The sequence below is a fragment of the Geospiza fortis genome, unplaced genomic scaffold (assembly GCF_000277835.1).
Source record: "Geospiza fortis unplaced genomic scaffold, GeoFor_1.0 scaffold10, whole genome shotgun sequence".
NCBI classification, from domain to species: domain Eukaryota; kingdom Metazoa; phylum Chordata; class Aves; order Passeriformes; family Thraupidae; genus Geospiza; species Geospiza fortis.
Window position 1 is genome coordinate 1,786,950 of NW_005054326.1, and position 22,487 is coordinate 1,809,436.

The following is a 22,487-nucleotide window of genomic DNA, read 5'->3' on the forward strand; positions in this document are numbered from 1 at the left end:
GCTGCTGCTTTTCTGCTGTTTTGTGAAAGCAGGTGAAACAGCTGTCATACAGTTACAGTTATGCTATACAAAAACTATACTAAAGAAAGAGAGAGGATACATCAGAAGGCTAGACAAGAATGAATAATAAAAACCTGTGACTGACCAGAGAGTCCAACACAGCTGGACTGTGATTGGCCATTAAGAAAAACAATTTACATGGAACCAATCAAACATTCACCTGTTGGTAAACAATGTCCAAGCCACATTCCAAAGCAGCAAAACAGGGAGAAGCGAGTCAGATAATTATTGTCTACATTTCTCTCTGAGGCTTCTCAGCTTCCCTGGAGAAAATCCTGAGCAAAGAGGATTTTTTCAGAAAATATCATGGTGACACTGTCCAGCCTGTCATTATGTGTGCTGGGGCCTTGGACAGCAGTGGGTTTACAAAGCTGTACAGGTAAAGTGGGCTTGCCACCTTCAGCCCCTTGAAAGCATCAGGAAGATGCTACAGTGGTGTAAGAATGCCACCTGCCAGAGGTGCTGCCCAGCACCTGCAGGAGAGGGAGCAGGGTGTGCTCACTGTTGGATGCAGGCATGGCCTCAGGTCTTCCCTTTGGCCTGATGGCTGCTGGTCCCTGCTGGGCTGTCATGTGTGTGTGCTGGGCTCTGCTCTTGGGTTTGAAGAAGGAAGGGGAATGCTATTGAGCAAAAAGCCAAGGGGGTAAAACCCAGTAATTTGATTATCTGCTTCAGGTACTTTTTCCTAGCCAGAAGATGGTGTAAAAATCTCTGTTTATCAACACTGAATATAAGGGTGACATTGACAAGAGAGTTTTTAACAGAATTTTGGTAGAAGTTGTTTTATGAGTGCTACTCTACATAGTCATTCAGTAAATACATCTGAGTTAAGATTTGCTGTATTGGCCCAGGGTATGTGCTTCATTTGATGCTGCAAGTAGCATTGATCTCCTTGGGGAACCTCTGCAAGGATCATGTCTTATATATTCTATGTATGTTAGTACAACAACAGAAAAATTGTAGGCAAGCAAATGTTGCTAATTCCTTGCTGAGTGATCTGATGAACTTTGTTGTAAGTGGAAGTTAATGTAGTGCCTAGAGCACAGGTTCCTTCGGCAGGGTTTACCTCAAAAGTTAACTGTTAAATTTGGCTGTTAGTTGTACTGAAGAAAATTGCTAAATTGGACTGCTGAAACAAAAGAGACCCATGAAATTAGTAAATGGTACTATATTTATTAACTGTGATTGTGTTTCATAATTCTCCTCATGTTTCATATAGGAAATCAGGTCACAGGGCTAGAGTAGCAAGTGTATTTTGTTCTTGCAGGTGTTAAGTGGAGTATTTCAAGTTGTTCATTTGGGTGTGTATCATTTCCTCTCTCAAATGGCTGCTTGGGTTGGATGATCCCTCGTGGTGCCTGTGTATTTTCTTAAGGTTTTTAAAATACCTTCATATTGCTTCCACAGCAACAAAGTACAAGGAGGAGGAGGTAAGGCTGTACTGCAGGGTGAGCAGCACTAAATAATGTTTATGTTCCGAACTGTCACATGTTCATTTGAAAAATTCCCAGCACAAATTATTGTAGGCTAAATAAACTTGAAGTTCCGACATTATTGTATTTACAAAGATGAGATTAAAAATTCTTTCTACAGACTGAAAAATTCATTTAACCTGATCTATGGCAGGTTTGCACTCTAATCCATTGGTAGCTGTTAAGGCTAGTAAGTGAGTGGTGTGCTAATTTTTGTAAGAAAGTTCAGTGTAGTACAATTTCAAATGGATAAAACTAGAAATGAAATAAAAAGTATGTAATGTGTGACCACTGCTGTGACTAATGTGATGGTTAAGGGAGAGGACATGATCAAAGAAACAAAAAAGGAGGTGTTGTGCAAAGTGGTATGACTAAAAACTATTGCTAATATTTATTCAAATAAATCCAGACTCCTTTGCATCCTCTCTGCTATGAGTAGTACTTTAAAAATAGCTGCCCAGGGGTTATATACATGTTATATTGGCTTGTCAATTCAGTATATTTACTGAAACAACTCTACTACATGTTTTCACCGTAGATCTTACTTTTTCTTTTTTTCACTGCTTTAAAAAATGAGATAAATTACTGTATGTTTGTAATGCTTGTCCCAGCTAGCTGTGGAAAAAGTTACTGTTTTGATTACATAATATAGCACTAAGGCAGTGGGCCAAAATCCTTGAAGGTGAGTTAGAATGTCTGTCCTGAAATAGCTCTTTGAAACTTCAGGTAGGTTGAAAAATAGTTAATTCATACATACAGCATTCAGAGATTGTTCAATCCCTTGTACAATCCAGCTGTCCCTGTAGTAAGAGTCTCCTTTCTTTTTAATACTTGTATTAAAAAACCACAAACATTTTTAGTCCTTTCTTTTATGGTATTGCTAGAGTTAGCTGTTTGCCCCCATTCTTCCTCCTTGCCACACCATTGCTGGTACAGAATGTTTGGAGCCTGTGTTTGTGTCACAGGCACTGCTGGGGATCTCAGCCAAAACCTGTGTCCAGGTGTGCTGCCTGTTAGAGCAAGGTTTGGAGTGTTTCTGCTCGTAATTTTACAAAATCCAGAAATTTGGTTAAAATGTATTGGATTATAGCTTGAATCCGTGAACAGGAATTTGACTTTGCTTCCAATTTTCTGCAGTGTGTTCAGGTGTAGTTAAGCAGCTACAGATACTCTCTTCAGAACAGAACTTACAGCATGCCTTTAAAAGCAGTGATGAAAGATGACTCTATGTAAGTTTTTTAATACTGCGCTTATTATAGTAACCTGAGCATTTTCTGGTAGGATGTTCAGCAGCATGAATATCATATGTCTAACACCTGTTCATGCTTCCTTTGGTGAGGGAGGATGTGTGGGAAAATATGTGATATTTTAAACATTTTTCAAGTACTACAAGTGCCGTGTTCTTATAAGGGAGCTATAAAAAATGTTCCTTTCTTTGAGCTTTTTTTCTCCCTCTTGTTGTTTTTTCCTCTTGTCTTTTTTTCTCTTTTTTCTCTCCTTTTTTCCTATCCTTCTTTTTCTTTCTCCTATTTTTATCCTCTTTTTTCCTTTATCCTTCTGTTTTCTCTCATCAGCTGCCTTTTTTTCCTTTCTCCTCTTTCCACCCAGACCATTAGTAGTACCATGGATTCATCCCCAGTGTTGTTGAACGGCTCCAGCTGTTCTGGACCTGATTGGTTCTCATGCATATTTTTCTTTTAGTTAATGACAACCCAGTTTTTCTTGACCCATGGTGCTTTATGGGTTGCTCATGGTCTGGGAAGAAAGTGCCTTTGGAAGTATTTTGTAATCCATCAGTGTGGAGGAGAAACACTCTGCAGATGAGATATCAATGAGTAACCTTTGAATTCAGAACTTTGTGTAAATAAAACCATCACTCCTTCACAGATGCTAAAAATAAATTTTAAAAAGCATAGGGTTATGCACATGCCTCAAAAATGACATGTAAGGGACCTAGGCCTGTGTATAGTTTCCAGAGATTGTTTCTTGTAAAAGCCAAATGGGATGGAAGAATTTCATCTTTGATGAAGTAAGAAGACAAAAGCTCCCCTGAGGTCTACAGGAGAGCATCACATGGCTGAGCAGAGAAGGATACTTGATTTTTTTATAAGCTTTTGAAGGTTAAGACATGCAGGGTTTCAAAAGTCACTAAATATAAGCTGTACGTGCTCACATAGTACTAGAAAATCATGTTGACATTTCCTTGGGAGAGATGGCTGAGAATAAATGGCAAGAGGAAATAAATTTCCAGCTGCTAAATTGGATACCTTCTCAGTTCTAAAAAGGTGTTAATTCAAAGTACTTTTCAAAGGTTTACAGAAAAGGAGATATTTAATCAAATGTTTTTGTTTTTCTGAAGAAGAACATGAGTAAAACAGAGTTAAATAATGTTAGCAGAAGTATTCCTGAAAACAAAAATGAGTAAATTCCAGTGAACTGATTTCTGCTTTTTCAGGAGGGTGTAGGGGAAACAAAACTTTTAGTTCTGTCCTCACTCAGTGAAAAAAACAGGAGATGTTTCTTTGCTCTGACCTTTTCCATTTCTGCACTCAAGGATTGGCAGTTTGGAATTACAGTGGAAAATCAAGACTGGCTAATTTTGAAGGTACAGAAGAGCAAGGGAAGAAAATGCTTTTCAGGCCTGCTAAAGCACACTGAGTTAGTTTTCCTGTATTCCTTCTTAAATGGGCAGCCATGTGTCCTTAACTGTTTACTGTTTCTTGTCAATATTTATTTATCTCTTTCTTTATTTTCTTCCCCTAGAAGAAAAGGGGAAGAAGCCTTCCCCTAAGGCTATGGTCCCCTTAAAAAGATTATTTTGGCAGTAGGAGAATGAGCTAGAAGTAAATACTTGGACTTCTGGAAATGCATTTGAGTGGTACCTTTGCAGAACAAGTGAGTAGAAAAATCTGGGCATTTAAGGCTTAGTTAGTTTGAAAATCTGAGCATTAGAGTCTTATGTACTGGCATCACAGTCTAACTAGCTTTCACCTATGCTTGAAATTATTTGAAATGCCTGGTCAATCAGTGAAGTATTTTAAATCAACAGGAAACATAGTGGTCAGTTATGGAACCTAAATGTTCTTAAATGAATGCCAATATTGACTGAAAGAGTCAACTCTCATCTTTTGTGCTTCCCTTTTATCTCTTGTCCAGTATTTTTCATTCTTCTCTTTTATTCTTTTAGAAACCTGCGTTTTGCTTTCACTTCTTTTTGTAGTTCTTTAATCATGTTGCAATCGAATGGTTTAATTTCCAAATTACTGCTCATGTTTTCTATATAAAAAATAAATATTTTAAAGCTTGCTTAGAAAGTGTGGTGGAACACAGATAGTAACTTTTTGCTAGACAGACGTCATAGCAGAGCTTACCCAATGCATTTGGGAAACCAGATTTTTATTGTCTATAAAAAGAGGCCTGTAACTGAGCAAGTGTCTTCAAACAGGCTTGTTTATAGGGATTTGGAGAAGGTGTAATTTCTAAATTGTGTCTTGGAGACTCTCACAGACAATGGCTACTAAATTTAAACCAGCAGGATTAAGGAAGGAAAGTTAATCTTTCCTCTCTTCCCACGTCAGTGCCCCAAATATTTATCTATGAAGGAGGAGTCGTACTGTTTGGTTGGAGATCTTGAGGGTGTTTGTGACCAAACAGTAAATTCTTGTGCTGCAGATTTTTTTGTACTAGTCATGTTACTTGCTGATTTACATGGAATGAGTGAGTGGGTATAAAGCTTGGACCATTTTAGCTGTCATACAGTCACCATGAATGGTTGATAGGTGACATTTCTCAATTTAGGTTCACATTAGCTTTTCTTCTGAGGGAGAGGAAGAGGGAGAAAGCAGGTCCTGAATAGACCCATAGTCCATGGGATTAAATCCCAAAAAGTAGCATGAAAGAACATACCTCAGCTGCATGGAAGAAAAGAGAATTTAAAAATCTGCACTACCATTTATTTTTGTATTTGGGGTTTCCTTTTGCTTACAGCTAGCATAATTAAAACTACATATGTATTACAGCTTAAATAAACCAGCTGCTAACTTTAAACAGACTTTTTTTAGACATAAGAATAAAGGACAGCTCTGACCTTAGGAGTTGCCAGTTTCAATGTGTGATCTTTGCTTTGTCTGTTAGGGTTTTTGTATGGGGGACTGGTGCCAATACTTTGCTGCCACTGTTAAAGTAAAAACTATAATTACATTGTCAAAATAATATTTATAGTATTTTCAGGGAATAATTGTGGGAGTGTGATGAATATATTATACTCATCAAACTTTTATGTAAACATAAGCATGAGTTTTTTATTTGAGTTATTGGTGTTGTTTTTGGCCTTTGTGTTTTTCCAATCTGTAAAAATAATATTGGGATTTTCATGGTCTCTAGCATTTGCAGAGTGTGTGCCCTAACAATCAGTCGATATGCTATCTGGTAGAAGTAAACTACTAGTTGCACTTGTATTGGGATTTTGGTTTCATGTTTCCATAGCTTAAGAAAATCCTCTGTTTTTTGAGTTTTCCTATCCCCTAATTACTATAGCTCAGAGCATTTTGCTACTTTACCAAACAGGAAAGTTTTAAGTAATTGGTTTGTACTTTTCTACCATTTGGGGTTTTTTGTTGTTGTTCTTGTTTTTCCCTTGTGTTTACCTCTTTTTTTTTTTTTTTTCTTAAATGAGTCAGAGTTCCTCTTAAAAGTGAATATGAACATCTCCCAGAAACATACATGGTAAGAAGCAGTTGTGAGGTTTTCTAGAAATAGGCAGTCGTCCCTTGGCTGGTTAAAGGTACAGGCAGAATTTGCTGCTGGGCACTGGCAACTTACCAGATGCACATATGCTCCAGTCCTGCCCTGTATGGAAGCTTTAACTGTACAATGTTCTGTCTCTGCTCTGTTTTGGTGAATATTGGCAGAGATTGTTAATTGACTGTCTTCAGAACACCTACAGCAAGGATGTGTGACTTCACGTTCCCAAATCATGTCAAGCTGATGCAGCCTCCTGTGGACAAGAATGTTCTCTTGGTTCTTGTAGTTTGGTCCAAAATTCATGGAAGGCTGTGGAAAGACTCTGATTTGGGTGAGTCTTGGTTTAGGTCATTGTTCCAAGGCTTTGTGCTTTGGCCTTTTTGCAGGAACTCCAAAACAGGGAACCAACCTTTACACCACTTCCAGCTGTCTGTGAAAGAAAAAGAGCCAAACCTGGACCAAGAGCACTCAAACTGATGAGTTGTCCTGAGTTAGCAAATACAGAATTCTCTTTAGCTCTTGTGCATGTAGTACTGGCCTTACCTGCAGTGGTTAACTCTTGCCCCATTCACTGGGATTTCCCACACTTTGGATCTCGCACAGCTCCCTGTGCCCTGCAGGTCTGGGGCATTTGTGTGCATTGGTGTCATACAGCAGGAGCTGAGATTTTGAGTAAATGCCAGTGTCACCAGTGTTTTCAACCTGACATGTCTGTATAATGCTGGCTGTGACTTCTGGTATTAATGTGGGAACTTGATGCATGCCTTAATTTCTTTTTTCGCTTTTTAAGATTTGGAGTAGGGTGGGGTTTGAGAGAGTTTAGATCCACTGAAGAAGAGCATTGTAGGATCCATTGTAGGACCAGGGACTCTACTTAAATGCAGCACTTTGTTATCTTAATGGAGAAAAAAAGGAAGAGGGATTGGGGCTTCCAACTTCCAGCAGGGTTGGCATCTTCATTACTACAGCCTGTTGTAGTAGTTGTAGACTCTTGTCTCCAAATATAGTAAGCTCCAGTTTGCTGTGTTTATCCCTTATTAGTCCCATGGAAGGATCTCATCTCATTTTAAACCCTTTTCCTAACTGTAGTCTAAATGTCCTACTGTTGGAATGCAGTGATTCATGGTAGGGGTTTTTTTCTCCCTACTGAGGGCTTGATTCTCTCCTTGAGTCTTGCTGCTTCTGCAGTAGAGGTCTGATTTAGAATCACAGAATGGCCTGGGTTGGAAAGGGCATTAAAGATCATCTTGAAGATCATCTTGATCATCCACACTTCCTCCCATGGTTCCACTATCCCAGGTTGCTCCAGGCCCCATCCAGCCTGGCCTTGGACACTTCCAGGGCTGAGGCAGCCACAGCTTCTCTGGGCAGCTTGTGCCAGGGCCTCACCACCTTCACAGGGGAGAATTCCTCTATAATATCTCATCTAACCCTGCCTTCTGGCAGTGGGAAGGCATTCACTCTTGTTCTGTTAGTCCAGGCCTGTGTAAATTGTTTTTCTCTGTTTAAGCTGTGCTGAACTGAATTATTTTATCGACTGTGTATATGTGAGTATAAAATATTTTATTGCAGCAAGTTGTGGAGGCACAATTTGAACTGCAGACCAGATCCTGCCTATTGGGGTTTGCCTGTCAGGTACTGATGACATGGTTGGCATTGGAAGCAGACTTTGAAATAGTGATTAAAAAACTGGTGCTTCCCAGCAGTTTGATCCTTGTACTGATGGTCAAAGCTGTCCTTGTGGTGGTACTCATGGAAAGATGTTTTGATTGCTGTACTGGGAGGCAGAGGCAGTGACTGTCTGAGTGTCTGTAAATCATTTTCCTGCTTCTAGGAGAGAGAGTAACCTGGGGAAATATCTCTAAGTCAGAACAATTAGTAGGTCAGTGGGCTGCCCTGTGGGCTTCCCTGGTCTCATTGCTGGTACAGCTTTTAGACAGTGTGTAGAGCTAGTTTGTTTTTTTCCTGCTCCTGCAAATTGGAGGCTTTCTAGTATAGCCTGCCAAGATGTTGCTGATTTATGCCACATGCATAGTGGTTTTATAATGTGGACTGATATCCACTTGGAGCACAAAGGAAATAGGAGTTTGTTGATGTCTATTTAATTAGAATGGTTTCTGGTTACTTTGGTTGAGGCTTGAAATGAATGGTAATGCCTATATTTCTGTGGATCTCTAAATACAGTGTTCTTTAAGTCCTTTCCTTCCTTCCTTGCTCTTTAGTGTCCCCTACCCAACCCCAGCAAATAATGTCAGCAAGATTCATAATGAGGCAGGTTTCTGTTCTACACAGATATATGTGAATCAAACCTTACAGAAACATCCCTAGATTTAAGATGGTCACAATGTTTTTTACAGGGCCATTAGGATCTCAAGATAAAGGTGGGAAGAATGGGGCAAACAAACCTTTTAATTGCAGAGAGCTTCCTAAAGAGAGAGCATCATAAATTTAATGCAGGGAGAAGAAGCTTAACTTTTTTTCCCATGTGCTGAGAGGAAATATCCCTTCTAAAGAGTCTCCCACAGAGGCCCCAAGGGGGCTATATTTTTTCCTTCAGGGAGAGTGAAGATGGAAGGAGGGTGAAAAGAAGCTAGAGGAAGATCTGGGCAGAGGGAAGCAATGGGAGGCATCTGTTGCCTGTTGGGAAAAAAATCCAAGTGGTTATAATTATGTAGGAGTTACACATGTCACTCTCTCAGCTGTTTGATTATCATTGCCATGGCACAACTTCCATACTCCCAGTTACAGGAGCATTGTTCTGGTGGAAAAGAGGGAGTTGTCTAACCATGGCTTTCCAGATAACAAAGCTACAGGACTTTCATGTCCCATTCTGCAGCACCCTTTTTTGCTAGCAGCTTTGGACTTGGAAAGAAATGTGTCTCTCCCTTTTTACTGAGGAGTTTAGGGAATATTGTCAAGTTACATGATGTGTAGATACATCAAGAAATTTTGTGAGACACATCAAGTTCTTTCCTTTTCTTCCATCCTCTGGGCATATACCATGTGTGGTACAAAAGGGGCCATAACATGGCAATGAGAAGAGGTAAGCTGCCTTTACAGGTATTAAATTATAATGCCCCAAAAAGTTGATGCTAAAACTGTGCTGTACGTTAATGTGGACATGCAAGTAAAAATACTAAGTGCAAGTTTGCTAGTAATTCTGTATTCCAAAAGGACTGTGGTCCATTTATTAGCCAGGTACAGAATATAAATGGTACAAGTAAGCGGGGGGAAGTCTGATACTCTTTGCACAGACTTAGAGAAAAAGATCATTCAGCTCTTTGAGGGCAAATATAAGCACTTCAGTGGAAATTTTGGGTTAAATGAAACAACGTACACAGTATGCTATCAAAAGTAATTGGAGATATTTGTTCATAATCTTGGTTAGTACTTTACATGTTAATAATTTTTTCTTCTTTTTTTTTTTCAGACCTGTGCAAAGTATCATGTAGGAGGAGTGTGTCTCACAGTCAGACACCACTAATAGTGCATAGTGGGTGGCCAGTCCTTCTTATTTTTCTTGGTTTCCTGGTATGGTTTAAGCCTGGTTTGAGACTCCCCAGTACTTCAAACTCGCTGATTGCCCTGCTGCAGGACCTTTAAAGAGACATTGCATTAGATTTAGGCTCAGCTTTTGGGCTGACTCAAGAACAAGATTTTACATCCTAGTGCATGCAGAAAGCTAATAAAGGTAGTTCCCAGGTGTGCAAGCACTTAAAAATGTTTCACTTCACATAGGAGAGTCTCAGGCATGTGCTTTTGCTACTTGAGGGGATGTAACAGGAGTCCTATTTCATATGCCTTTAGATTTTAACAGATAATTTGTTAAAGAAATGAGCACATTTATGTTTACTTTCTAAAACTGAAATGATGCAATTAAAATAACAGGAGACAGAGAAAATTGTTCTAGTGCTGCATTTAATAAGCCTTGCTAGTGCTTATGAATCAGAGTAGGTTTGAACCTGATCTCAAGAGGTCTGTCAAACTGATTCTTAGTAAATGTACACGTTTTTTATTTAATCTCCCATTATGAGACCTCATTAGAACTTAATTTGCATCAGAGGCTAATTTGATGTGTGGTCTGATGGTTTCTTCCAGCTCCCTTCTAATTTATTTGTAGACCCATGTTTTTAATAGCATGGCAAGAATTTTACTTGCCTTTAAATCAAATTCTCATTTTAAGTCAGAACAAAGTGTTGATCTTTTGCCTAGACATTTATCTTCCAAGAATACAAGAGTTGTCCAATCAATGCACATAACATTCTGTTAAAATTAGAGTTGGCACTTCTAAAGGGAAAGAAAAAAAAGTAAGAGTGCGACTTTGTTTCCGAGGTAAAGGAGATGGAGGGGAGGGTGAGCAGAAACTTGCTAAACACAACATTCTTGCTGTTCCACAGGTGGTAAAAATGGGTTTCTAGTCTGCCCTGCAGCAAGTGCAGTAACACCAAGGTGGAAGTATAAAAGGTAGCTAGACAATGATTTTATTTACAGCAATAAAATACTAAGTACTATTTTAATAACATTAAATGACAGAGCCCATATGTGTATTGTACATTCAATTTCAGTAGTCTAGACAGACTGTTTTCCAAGGAAAATACATTTTCATCAGTATTTGTGGTATGATTCATGGTGGTGAAGAGGCAAATAACTCTTTATGACTGGAAGTTGCTTTAACTTGCAGCCACAAGGAAACAAGTCAATGACCGGATGATAGTGGTGGAAACTGACATTTTATAGTAATAGAGGTCTGCACCTTATGCTGAGTTGGAAGTTTTATTTTTCTGGGACAGGCAGTCTATCACAGAGCATTCTGCGATTATGTACAAACAGCCAGGGCTGCTCCGCATGGCAGCTGACAGCCCACAGTTTAGATTTGCAAAGCTCTCAGGAGACTCTGAAAGTGTGCAGGCTCTTGGGAGCCTGGGATGTGGTCCAATGACTTCCTAGGCTTTGTGTCTGCCCCAGGGCAGAGGGGGCACTCCAGCTCTATTTCTCCTGTGTTACTACTGGTTAGAGTATTAAGAGAGATGCAAGTTTTTAAGTATTATGTTTGCAGTCTGACAAGCAGTGATGTACAGTTTTGTATGTGCTTTGGTTGGATCTATTTTATATCTCTAATTGTTTTATAACTCCAGTAAAGGCAGAGGTTTGTACTCACAGTTGTTGTCTGGCCCAAATAAAGAGAATGGAAATCTCTTAGGACTGTTTTAAGCCTCTACAGTTGCTGTCAAGGTTTTTTGAAATGATTGCTGAACATGTTTATGGGCTTCTGTTCTAACCATGTGAAACAGAAGGAAACAAATATTGAATTTTAAAATTCTAATGCTTAAAGTCTTTGTCCTCAGAACTTCAGGGATTTTAATTTTCATCTAATACACAATCTGATTCTGCAGATGGCACTGTGTGAAATGATGTCTTTGTGTGGACTGCAGCATCTCCCTGGCAGGGAAAGGCTGAGGGAGCTGGGGCTGTCCAGCCTGGAGAGGAGCCCCAGCTGAGAGGGGCCCTCAGCCCTGGGTGTCCCTGTGTGCAGGGAGGGGCAGAGCAGGGCCCAGGCTCTGCTCTGGGGCCCAGCAATGGCACCAGAGCCACGGGCAGGAACTGAGCCCAGGAGGTTCCACCTGGACATGAGGCAGAACTTCTGCCCTGGGCAATGCCCAGGCACTGAACAGATTGTCCAGAGAGGGTGAGGAGTCTCCTCACTGGAGATATTCCAGACTCCTCTGGACACAACCCTGTGCTCTGGGCTCTGGGATGGCCCTGCTGGAGCAGGGAGGTGGGACCAGATGAGTCCTGTGCTCCTTTAGACCATATCAGGTAATCGTTAAATGAGATAATGTCAATATAATAATTAAATGAAAAGCATGCACTGGAGTCTGGCTCAGTTGTTCTGTGATAATAAAGGACTGGAAGGAAGAAAGGGAGTTGTGATCTTGAGGGTACTGAACTGCTGGAGAGCATTTAAACCATCTTCATACAGGGCCATCAAGTATCAGCTGTCTCACCTTTGTCATGGGTGGCCTTGAGTGACTAAATGTTCAGTTTACATGGAGACAAACATTGAGGTACCAGAATTCATTAGGTGAAGAGTCAGTGTTTCTGCTTGTACCCTTTGCCCTGTTGTGTAAAGAGGTTATTTTTGTAGAACCTAGCAAAGTCTCCTTAAGCCATTGCAGACTGGTTGTGAAAGCAACATGTAATTTGTGTATTTGCTAAAGAACACCTGCTTTTACAGGAGCTGTTGAAATCTTGGTGAGGGGAAATCTCTTCAGCTCCAGGGTTGATTTGTGTATCACAAGTTACATCTTAGTACATGCAATTTCACCGTGGTTGACCATCAGGTTAAAAATACTCTTCTTGACCACACACAGAGTAACCTTTTTTTAAAGTAAAATTTAGCCATGCTGATAGCTACAGAATTGTTTCAGAATATTGTTTTTAGCTTTGTAAAACTAAAGCTCTGTACATTTTTTGGGGATAAGTGAAATTTTCTTGTCTTTTTTCCCCCCCTCTTTTATGTTTTTCTTTTCCTCTCCCTCCTTTCAGAAAGCTCATGGCTTATTGATTGGATGGCAGAATGGAAATCTGTCTTCATCACCTTCTACATTTTCTTGCTTTTGCTGTAAGGACATGGAAGGACCATGGAAGGAAATTGCCTCAAATTGTGCCAGGGGACGTTCACATTAGATATCAGGGAAAATTCCTTCATGGAATGGGTGGGCAGGCATTGGAATGGACTGCCCAGGGAGACAGTGGAGTTACCATCTTGGAGGTATTCACAAAAGGTGTGGATGTGATACCCGAGAACCTGCTTTAGTGGTAAACATGATTGTGCTGGGTGGACAGTTGGGCTTCATGATCTTACAGGTCTTTTCCAAGCTTAATAATTCTAGTTCTGTGATTTTATGATGAAGAAATTCTTAAAAGAGGAGAAAAGCAGTATTTGTATTGTACAGATATCCAAGCATATATATGCTGCAGCAGTCAAGTCCAATAGAGGTAAAGCAGAAAAGGAAAACATGGAAACTGAATGCTAAGAAAAGAGTTCCTTTGTTTGAAATGCAATAGTTTCCTTTTATGGCAGTGTTTGCTTTTGTTAATACACACATACCTTGCTGTGAGTTAACTTCTCTGGTTGGATTTTGGGGGAATTTCTTATTTAAAGCATAAATACCATAGTATAGATTTTCATTGCTTCTATCAAAATTGACTGTCTCTTGGTAGCTTGGTGCTAGGCTAGTACATTTTCCATGGAGTTATATTTGGAGAGAATCACTGCATGAGACATTTATGTATTCCAAGACACCACCTGTGCGTTCTGGGGGAGAGGTGTTGGTTTTTTAAACACAACCATACAGATATTGCTGTGCTGTGGTTCAGAGAATGTGCTGTGATGAGCTGCTCTAGGTGTGGTATGATGGCTTTTCATGCTGTTTGTGCCTCTTCATCTGTGCTTTTCTTTCTGCGGCTGCTGGACATGGTGTGTGACCTGGACCCCGTGCTTTGCTCAGCTGCCTTGAGTGCTTATTTCTGTGTGTAGAATCACATCTTCCAAATTGCTGAGATTCTTCATGTGAGAGTATTTGTATGGCAAAATGTTGCATTATCAAGGCATCCTCTCTCTGCTTAGCTGGGAATAGATGCGATTGTTTAGTCTTACAGAATATCCACTTAGCCATGTATTGGTTTGTGTACTCAAATTAAAAGAAAAATCCTAACTCCTACTAGTTAAGAACAAGCACTTAGTGATGAAACTGGTTTTTCCATGGGTGCATCCACAGAATTGTTACTTTTTCCTGTATCTTCCTCCCTTGTTCAGGACATCCCTGTTGGACAAGGGCAGTGTTGGTTGGTTTCACAAATACTGAAATTTGTAGCTATTTATTACTGTAAATGTGTTCATGACATTTCCTCTTTGGTACAGTAAGAATGGTAACTTTACAAGATCCTGAACATTTTTCCTTCATCTGTAGAACTTTTTGGACAGACTAATTTCTAAACAACCAAGGTGTAGTAGCTGAAAAAGGTCAAGCACATTTCAGGGAAAAATTGGAATATAGTCAACCAACCTTATGTTCCTTTGGGAAACCTTTCTTATTGCTGTATAGGTAAGGAATTCACCAAGGGAAATAATACCCTGTTCCTAGGATTTACTGCCTAGGTTTTGTTTTTTTCTAGCAGGGAAGTATTTCTATAAAATGTCTGCTGGCATGCCCATGCTTGCTGTCCTTCAGAAACTCCTTAGTCAGCAGGATGGGAACCAGATGGGTGGGAGAAACGGAAGCGCAGTGATGAGCAGAAAATAATAAACCAGTGCAGATGTGCAGGGGGAGAGAACAGAGATCTTAATAACTAGAGGAGAATATAGTTCAAGATGTATTCTGGGGAATACGTACATATTTTGGGCTTAAATATCTATCTATCTATGTCTATATATAAATATATATGGCAAAAAAAAGTAACCTTTTTCTAAGCCCAAGTGACCACTTCTCAGACTTGCTTTCTTCTCGTTCTCAAGAGGACATATGCCCAGACCTGTTTAGGAAATCTGGCTGCCAACTGGCACAGGGGCACAACACCTTTCCAAGAGATCTAATTTTAGATGTGCAGAACCTGGCAAGAATAGCCACCTCCATGTGTATTAGGCTGTTGTTTGTATTATCTGTTAAACTGGATTTGAACATGTAATTTCAAGTTTCTCTGCCAACTTATTAATAAGGGCCAGGCTATTGAGAGCTGTTGATAGGGACAAAATAAATGTTTTAATTTCATGAAGTCTTTGGGTTCATGCTATTGTGTTTTATGACTTTACACCTTTTGGTGGCTGCTCTAGGATATTAACTTGTGTGTTGAAATGTCATCTTTTTGTATTTTAAATCTGTATTGAGAGAAGGCTAAAATAAGTCCTTTGGAGCAAGAACAGAAATCAGCCATGTTAAATTCAGTGTCAAAGATGGAGGCAGAGCTATTTGGAGAGCTGTCTTTCATTTTTCTAGGATAGAAATTCTGGAATAGAAGGTACTGAGCACATCATAATCATCTATAATGATTTTTCCAGCTAACCAGAATATAATGTGAGAAGCAAGAACCTCTCAGTTAGTTCTTGTAACCACCAGTGTGTAGTACTCAGACAAGTCTTGAGTGTAATTCTAAAATACTTTGTAAAATTATTTGTATTAGAAGAGAATATGCAAATATTTATGTACAGTACCTGTGAAATGCTGCACCTAAAGCTTCCTGGAGATGGACTCTGCAGTGTGCATCTGGAATATTGAAGTATGGATTTTTGTGAAATTTATCAGTGTTTCTTTGAACTCTCGTTAATATATTTTCTGGATTTCTTTCAGCTCTTCGTTGTAGTCTTCAGTTTCTTGGAAACATTGCAGCAGGAAATGGAGATTCCCAGAATAGCATTTGGAAGTGTGCTTTCCCAGATCTCTTCTTGTAAGCATGGATGTGGATTTTTTTCTAGTGTCATTTCTGTGGTTGTATTCAAATCTTTTGTACATGATAGTTGTGCCTTTGCTAGCACCATGAAACTCTGAAAAATAACTTTGGTGAGAATGGGCTGGTTGAGACCATATCCTGTTGATGGTTTTTGTTAGTCAACCACAGGAGTCAGAACCTTTAAAAACCTGCTTGTTCTAAACGATCAGTAAATAGATGTAATTTAACAGAAACTGGAAGAAAACTGTTTTGAATGACGAGCTTCAAACTTAAGTTTATTTCAGACATGTTTTCAAGTAGTTACACACATTTCCAGCAACACAGCATTTTCTTTTCTCATGTTGCTGCTGTGCAGTTCTGTCAGTATTGGTGGATCAGATGTAGTCTATAAAAGTTCCTTAATCTTCATCTCTTTCAATCCTTCCATCCCCCTCCTAACCTCCCCAGAAAATCTTCCTGGGGATTTGATGACATATGTGTAAGGAAATATTACATAAACTATTTTGTGCAGACACATGACAGCATGGTTGATGTGTTCAGCCAGATTTTTTTGTAGTAAGCTGGTAACAAAGGCACTTCGATTCAATTTGATAATCATTCTCCATGGGTTTTTGGAGCCCAGTTGTAAAAAGTGTAGGAAGACTTTATGGTAAGAAAAGCAGTTCCAATTTAGCGTTAATTTTGTAAACTTCCTGTGAAGTTTGACCTTCAGCAGTGGGTTGGGTATTTTTCCTTGCAGGTGACTTTTACCCTTCTTAGGCAGTGACAAACTTGTGGTTCTCTAAAAGACAGCAAAGGACAACTCAGCAAGCTCAATGCCCCTTGCCTGTTTTTCCAGGGTCCATTTCAGCTTGCCCTTAACTCCTTATTTTCTCTTGAAGGACATGTCTGACATACAGTGATGAGAAAATTATCTCCTATTGCTGCATGGTTCTGTTCACCTGCCTGAATTCAGAGCGAGTGAGAGAACTGCTGGATCCTGGAAACTTGGCTGTGCCTCTTCATGTCCTGAGAGTCTACAAAGAGCAGTTGGATTCTGAGTGGTCGTACGTATCCTTAAATTTTCTTTTTCATTTTCTTAAATTTTCTTTTTCCTCACTTCTTAATTAGATGTTTTTCTGGTGTAAATCACTATATTAAAATGTCTAAACTTGTGACATCGCAAAGTAGTAAATGAAGATCTAATTAGAAATTAGTAGTTTATAATAGAGATAATTTCCATGGTATTTTCATGACTCTTTTGACTGTTGCTAAATTAAGACTCCATTTTTTGTTGAGGACATAGGAATTTTCAAATCATGGTCTGGTTTTCTTTCATTTATGAAATGGGGTTTAGAATGCAAGCTAATTTATACTTGTGGAGATTTTTTTAAAGTCAGCACAGAATAGTCTCGCAGACAGGTCATGCTAGGAAGACTTGTATGTCTGTTGCTTGGGAGTGCTACATAAAACCTGGAGTTTTTCCTTTTTTCCTTTTTTAACATAGCCCTTTTTTACTGCAACATGCAGTCATTTTTATACCAGAATAGGGAAGACTTTTTTTGTGAATCTTCATTTCATACTTTAGGAGCACCTAATCATTGGTTTTATCCCTCTGAACTTTTGTATTTTTTACTAATGGCCATTCTTCTAAATATTGTTGTCAGATATGCCTTTGATAAATGTGCTGCCCTCCATAGCAAGGATGCACATTCAGCTAATTGTTACACCGTGTGTTCCAAGGGGAAAATAATTAATTGTATGTTTTAGTAGCATTCTCTTTAAGGTCATGTTTGAATTTAAAATTTAATTAGGAAGAATTGTTGGTTCTTTAGAAGCTGTATGGAAAGTCTCAACACAGACTTATGATTGAATGAAAAGTAAATGTCATTTTCTACTTTTCTTTTGTACTGAAAAAAATGACCCAAATTTGTTTGTGGCTGGGCTTTTTTAATGGCAGGGTCAGTTTGCTTATGACATAAGTAGTTTTCAAAAAACAAAATGTAAGTTTAGGGTCACACAATGAGACTTCTGTTTCAAAAGTGACAAACCAGGTCCTTAGTTCTGTCACCTGTCAATACCACACATGTAAAGTGTTGCTTTTCAGATAATTATTCTGATTATCCTTAATTTTTGAAATTTGTTTTGACTGAGATACCAAAGTCGTAGTGGCAAATTTATGTTTTGAAGGTAAATACAGAGTAAATGCAGCATCAAAATACAGAGTAAATGCAGCATCAAAATAGATGCTGAGGGATGCATCTCCCTGATCTCTGTAGTGTGAAGTAGATTCAATTGATATTATGATGAAAATGTGTTACCTCCACTGTGGATGTTTGATGTGGGTGGAGAATGGTCTCTTTTCAGGATAGTCTTGAAATGAAAAAGGGGCAAATTCTTAAGACTGAAAATTTGCAGCTGTACTTCAGCTCTCACTGAAGTACATCTACATCCCAGTAGGCTTGCTGAGAGGAATTTGCATGGCTGTGGCATTTGCAGAGAGAGAATGTCCTGTTGGAAAGGTTTGGGTCTCTTATGCCACCGCTGGCAAAAGTGCACAGTAACCATTCTACACTATTATATGACTGGACTGAAATACAGATTATTCTTGGTGGTTATGCTCAATGCTTACTCACAAGTAACTGAAATTAAAATGTTCTTACCTAAAGTTAAAAATACCACTTAATTCCTGCCTACCTTTTTGTCTCTGAGCTGGAGCATCTGATTTCGTGTTAAAACAAATAAGAAGTGACTGCCACATGTGTATTTATTCTTCCTGTTGACTGAGCTTTCTTGCTGTCAATTGCTGCTTTTAGGTATTGGAACTCTTTATTTTAATAACTAGGTAAGTTTTGGACATAGGCAGAATTTCTATTCATTATTTTATTCCCTTTTATTGTACACTGAAATTTATAAAATTAATGTTCCTCTAAGACAGTACCCAGTGTGTTCCACAGGTAAACAACTATGATGCTCAAACTGTTTTTGCAGTTGCTGTTGTGAATTGTTAGGACAGAGGGAGGATATCCAGGATAAATATTTGGATTTAAGGCCATTGACTGTAATGTAGTCCCTTCCATGGAGTGCTCACTACTCCATTCAGCCAGCACACTTGGATTCTCTATTCCTCACCCATCCCAGGAATGCAAGCACACCTTTCGGGTCTTTATTTTGATGAGCTGACAGTTCTTCCCCTGTTAATAATCCTGTATTCATGTTTAGAGTCCAGTTTCCCATCTTCTAGTTGGAAAAGTCCTTAGGAAAAGTTCAGGAGGACCCTCCTTCCTAGTGTGATGCCTTTTGCCTCTTCCACAGCAACTTTGTATCCAAGGAAATCTGAGATTGTTCTGAGCAGCTCCTCAGAGCTTCTTTTTTAGGGGCAGCAGTTGGTAGCAGAACTTTTGCTGTTCTTCCTCTCTCTGCCATAAACTCCTCTCCAGCTAGAGAGAGCAGAGGAAGGGTCTTTAAAGATTGGATGTAGCTTTCTGGAATTTTCCTGTCACTTTTGCCTACTTCTTAGGTCACAAGATATTTGGTAGAAGGCTAAGATTTTGGGTCAGGAAAGAGGGAATATCTGAGGTGTTGACTTTGCTTCCTGAGAGGGGTGGGTCATGGGAAATAAGATCTCAGTTCAGCAAGTTATGATCCTAATCGGTGATGGAAAGCCAAGTCATTCACTTCCTAAGCAGTTTCTGAAGCAGAGAAGAACTGTTTTGCAGATCAGCCTAGTGGAATTTCTAGACTAAGCCCTGATGCAGTTTTAAAATCTTTGTACATTGACAACATAACAAAAAATTGCCTTAGAACTTGAAAGAATGAGAGGTAACAGTGCTGTGATGCACATCTGAATGTGTTTCTTGAGTGATACACGTTCTGTTAAGTATTTTTGTGGCGTGCTGTGAGCTAAGAAATAGTTAATAAAGGAGAAGTCAGTTTTCTAAGGAATGCCCTGGTCAAATTTTGTGTTCAGTTCTTCTGTGATCGTGTTTCTCTGGATCAGATGGTCTGAAGGCTTATTTCATTAAGCTTGTGGTTACTTGTCAGCCTCAGAAATGCTTCTATCTCTGAAATCTCTGAAGCTGGAGAATGTAATACACACATTTAATAAATATTCTAATGATTAAAGAACTGATGCATCCTTCTCTTTCTCTTTTAGAAGCTTGATCTTCTCAACAGCTCCAGGATTATTTACATATTGCTGTCTTTGCCATTTTTAATGATAGGTGCTGAATGGCATATTAAAATAATATTAATTAACATCTATTAGACAATGTATTTTTACACTGCTGCTAAACTATTCAGTAGAGCTCCTCAGCTTATGTCAGGCTAGCAGTCCTGTAATCTTGAATGCTGGGAGCTCATCTGAGGTTGCTGCTGCTGGTCTGACTCTCAAGAGCGGTGGTCTGGTAAGCAGATGGTATGTAAGTTGTGAGATGGTGTACAAGTTCTGAGGATCTTAAAAATATTTGTCTGACTGGCTCATACCCCTTTGTAGCTGGGCTTGTGGAGAGTGCCCAGAGCTTGCTGCTTTGGAAAGTTGCAAGGTGGATGATGTTACAGAATGCATTTCAAAGAGTAAGTCTTTGCAAAGACACTAACTCTGCAGAAACAAGTTTGCTTCCTTTCTTGGATCTGATTTCTGGCATACACTGATTAACTGATCCTATCTCATCCGTCGTTCTTTGCTGTGCAGTTGTCTTCTAGAAAACATCCTGTTCTTCACAAAGTGAGCTGCTGTCTCCTAAACTCTTAGTGATTTTCTGCATCTTTCTGGGTCTGCTTCTTCCATCCCTCCCTTCCATCTTATATTTCTATTCAAAGAGATGAGCATGGTTTTCAAGTCCTTGTGTGACAGTAATTTATTTTCTGTGTATCTTCCATTTTTCCAAAGTATCTCTGATGATACACAAATTTAATTCTGAACTGTTGATATAATGAGTTGAATATAAAGAATTGTAGGAAGGTTTGGGTTGGAAGGGGCCTTGAAGTTCATCCCGTTCCAACTCCCTGCTGATAAGGACAAGTAGAACTGAACAGCATTTTATTCACTTGATAAGGATAGCAGAACAGAACAACATTTTACTCTTATCACATAAGAGCCTATGTAGCCTTGGAGAAGCAGACAAAACAGAATTCATGCAAAATGCAAGCAGGATGCCAGCTCAGCTCTACAAGGCTGACAAAGTGGAAGTTAGTGCCAAACAATTATTTGACCCCCCACTCAAAAGTGGGGGTCAAGGAGCAGCCACCTAAAAAGGACACTGGACGTTGAAGACAGACCCCGAAGAACCATTTAAGGACTTCCAGTAAGGGGTGTTACTGTGTCAAATAAAGTCGAGGAAGTGGAAATAGCTCATGAATATGTAATCAGAGTGTCTGATAAAAGTTCTGTTCATCTCATGCCGGGAGCACTCAGTTGAAAGAAGGATCCCCCTGGGTCCCCAGTGCTGCCATAAAGAATTCCTGCTTTCTGATACTCAAACTGTGTTAGAAAGTTTCTATTGGGCCAATTTTGGTAGCAGTGCCGTGGGCAGGGACACCTTCCACTATCCCAGGCTGCTCCAAGCTCTGTCCAGCCTGGGCTTGGACACTTCCAGGGATGGGGCAGCCAGAGCTTCTCTGAGCAACCTGTGCCAGGGCCTCACCATCCTCATAGGAGGAATTTCTTCCCTGTATCTAATCTAAACCTACTCTCTGTCAGTTTGTATCCATGCCCCTTGTCTTATCACTACAGTTCCTGATGAAAAGTCCCTCTCCAGCTTCCCTGTAACCCTTTCAGATACTGGAAAGTTATGTGAGGTCTCCACACAACCTTCTCTTGTCCAGGCTGAACAACCCCAACTCTGTCGTCCTGTCTCCGTAAGGGAAGTGCTTCAGTCCCTTTATCAACTTCTGGACTTGCTCCATCAGTTTAAATGTGTTAATGTTTAAATATCTTAAACACATAAGCAAACCTGCTCCGTAAGCTGATTCTTGTTCTGGTGCTGCTTGCTTTCAACAGCCACTTCCTACCAAAGGATGCTGTCAGGAAATTGGACATATCCATCCTTTAGGAAAGAAAGCTGGAATATAACTGACTATAACTGTTTAATAACTGATATGTATTTTCTACTCTGTTTCTTTGTGAATACTACCAAGACCTAAAGAACCCTCTGTTACAAACTCCTGTGCATTTCCAAAGAAATACTGTGTCTTATTTTTATTTTCAGTACTAGCTTCTCCTAAACACATGCAGAGAGCCTTTGGCTCTGGAAGATTGTGGAGCCTAACAAAAGTTGTTTTTCTGTGTTTCCACGTAGATTCACATTCACTCCCTCTTGGGTTTGTGTTAATCAGTAGCAAAGTATGTCACAGAGTGTAGAAGGTAATGTATTTAGAAAAGAAACCAACAGAGAATGCCACATGAGATCTATTTTAGAATGTGAACCTGGAAAAATGTGTCTTTTAAAAATAATTAGGAAAAAGTAGTAAAAACAATACATTGTAATTTATCCTAACCAAGATCAATGTGTGTTTTAAAAGCTGTTTATTTTAGAAATACCTTGGTGGCTCCATTAGAGATGAGAGTATAGCTTGTGTCATCAGTTTTTCCAAGTGTGTGCATGGCGAAGTTCAGCCAATATGGATAGGAAAAACAGGTTGTATTTTTGATTCTTGAAGAGCAAAGTATGAAAATCCTCCATTTTAAAATAAGAGGCATAATGTGCTTTTTGGCTTTCAGAAAAATGATATTAGGAGTGTGGTCAGCTGTTTGGCATTGAAGTAAGTTTTGCTGAACATCCACTT

General features: G+C 39.4%; 1 protein-coding gene across 1 annotated transcript in view; it reads left to right on the plus strand.

Moving 5' to 3' along the window:
- Positions 1 to 22,487, plus strand: part of ATXN10 (ataxin 10) — a 75,164-nt gene that overhangs the window by 2,321 nt on the left and 50,356 nt on the right. Inside the window, exons 3-4 of the mRNA XM_014307039.1 lie at positions 15,623 to 15,719; positions 16,604 to 16,768. Of these exons, the coding sequence (XP_014162514.1) occupies positions 15,623 to 15,719; positions 16,604 to 16,768 (262 nt within the window). The remainder of the gene's footprint in view (positions 1 to 15,622; positions 15,720 to 16,603; positions 16,769 to 22,487) is intronic.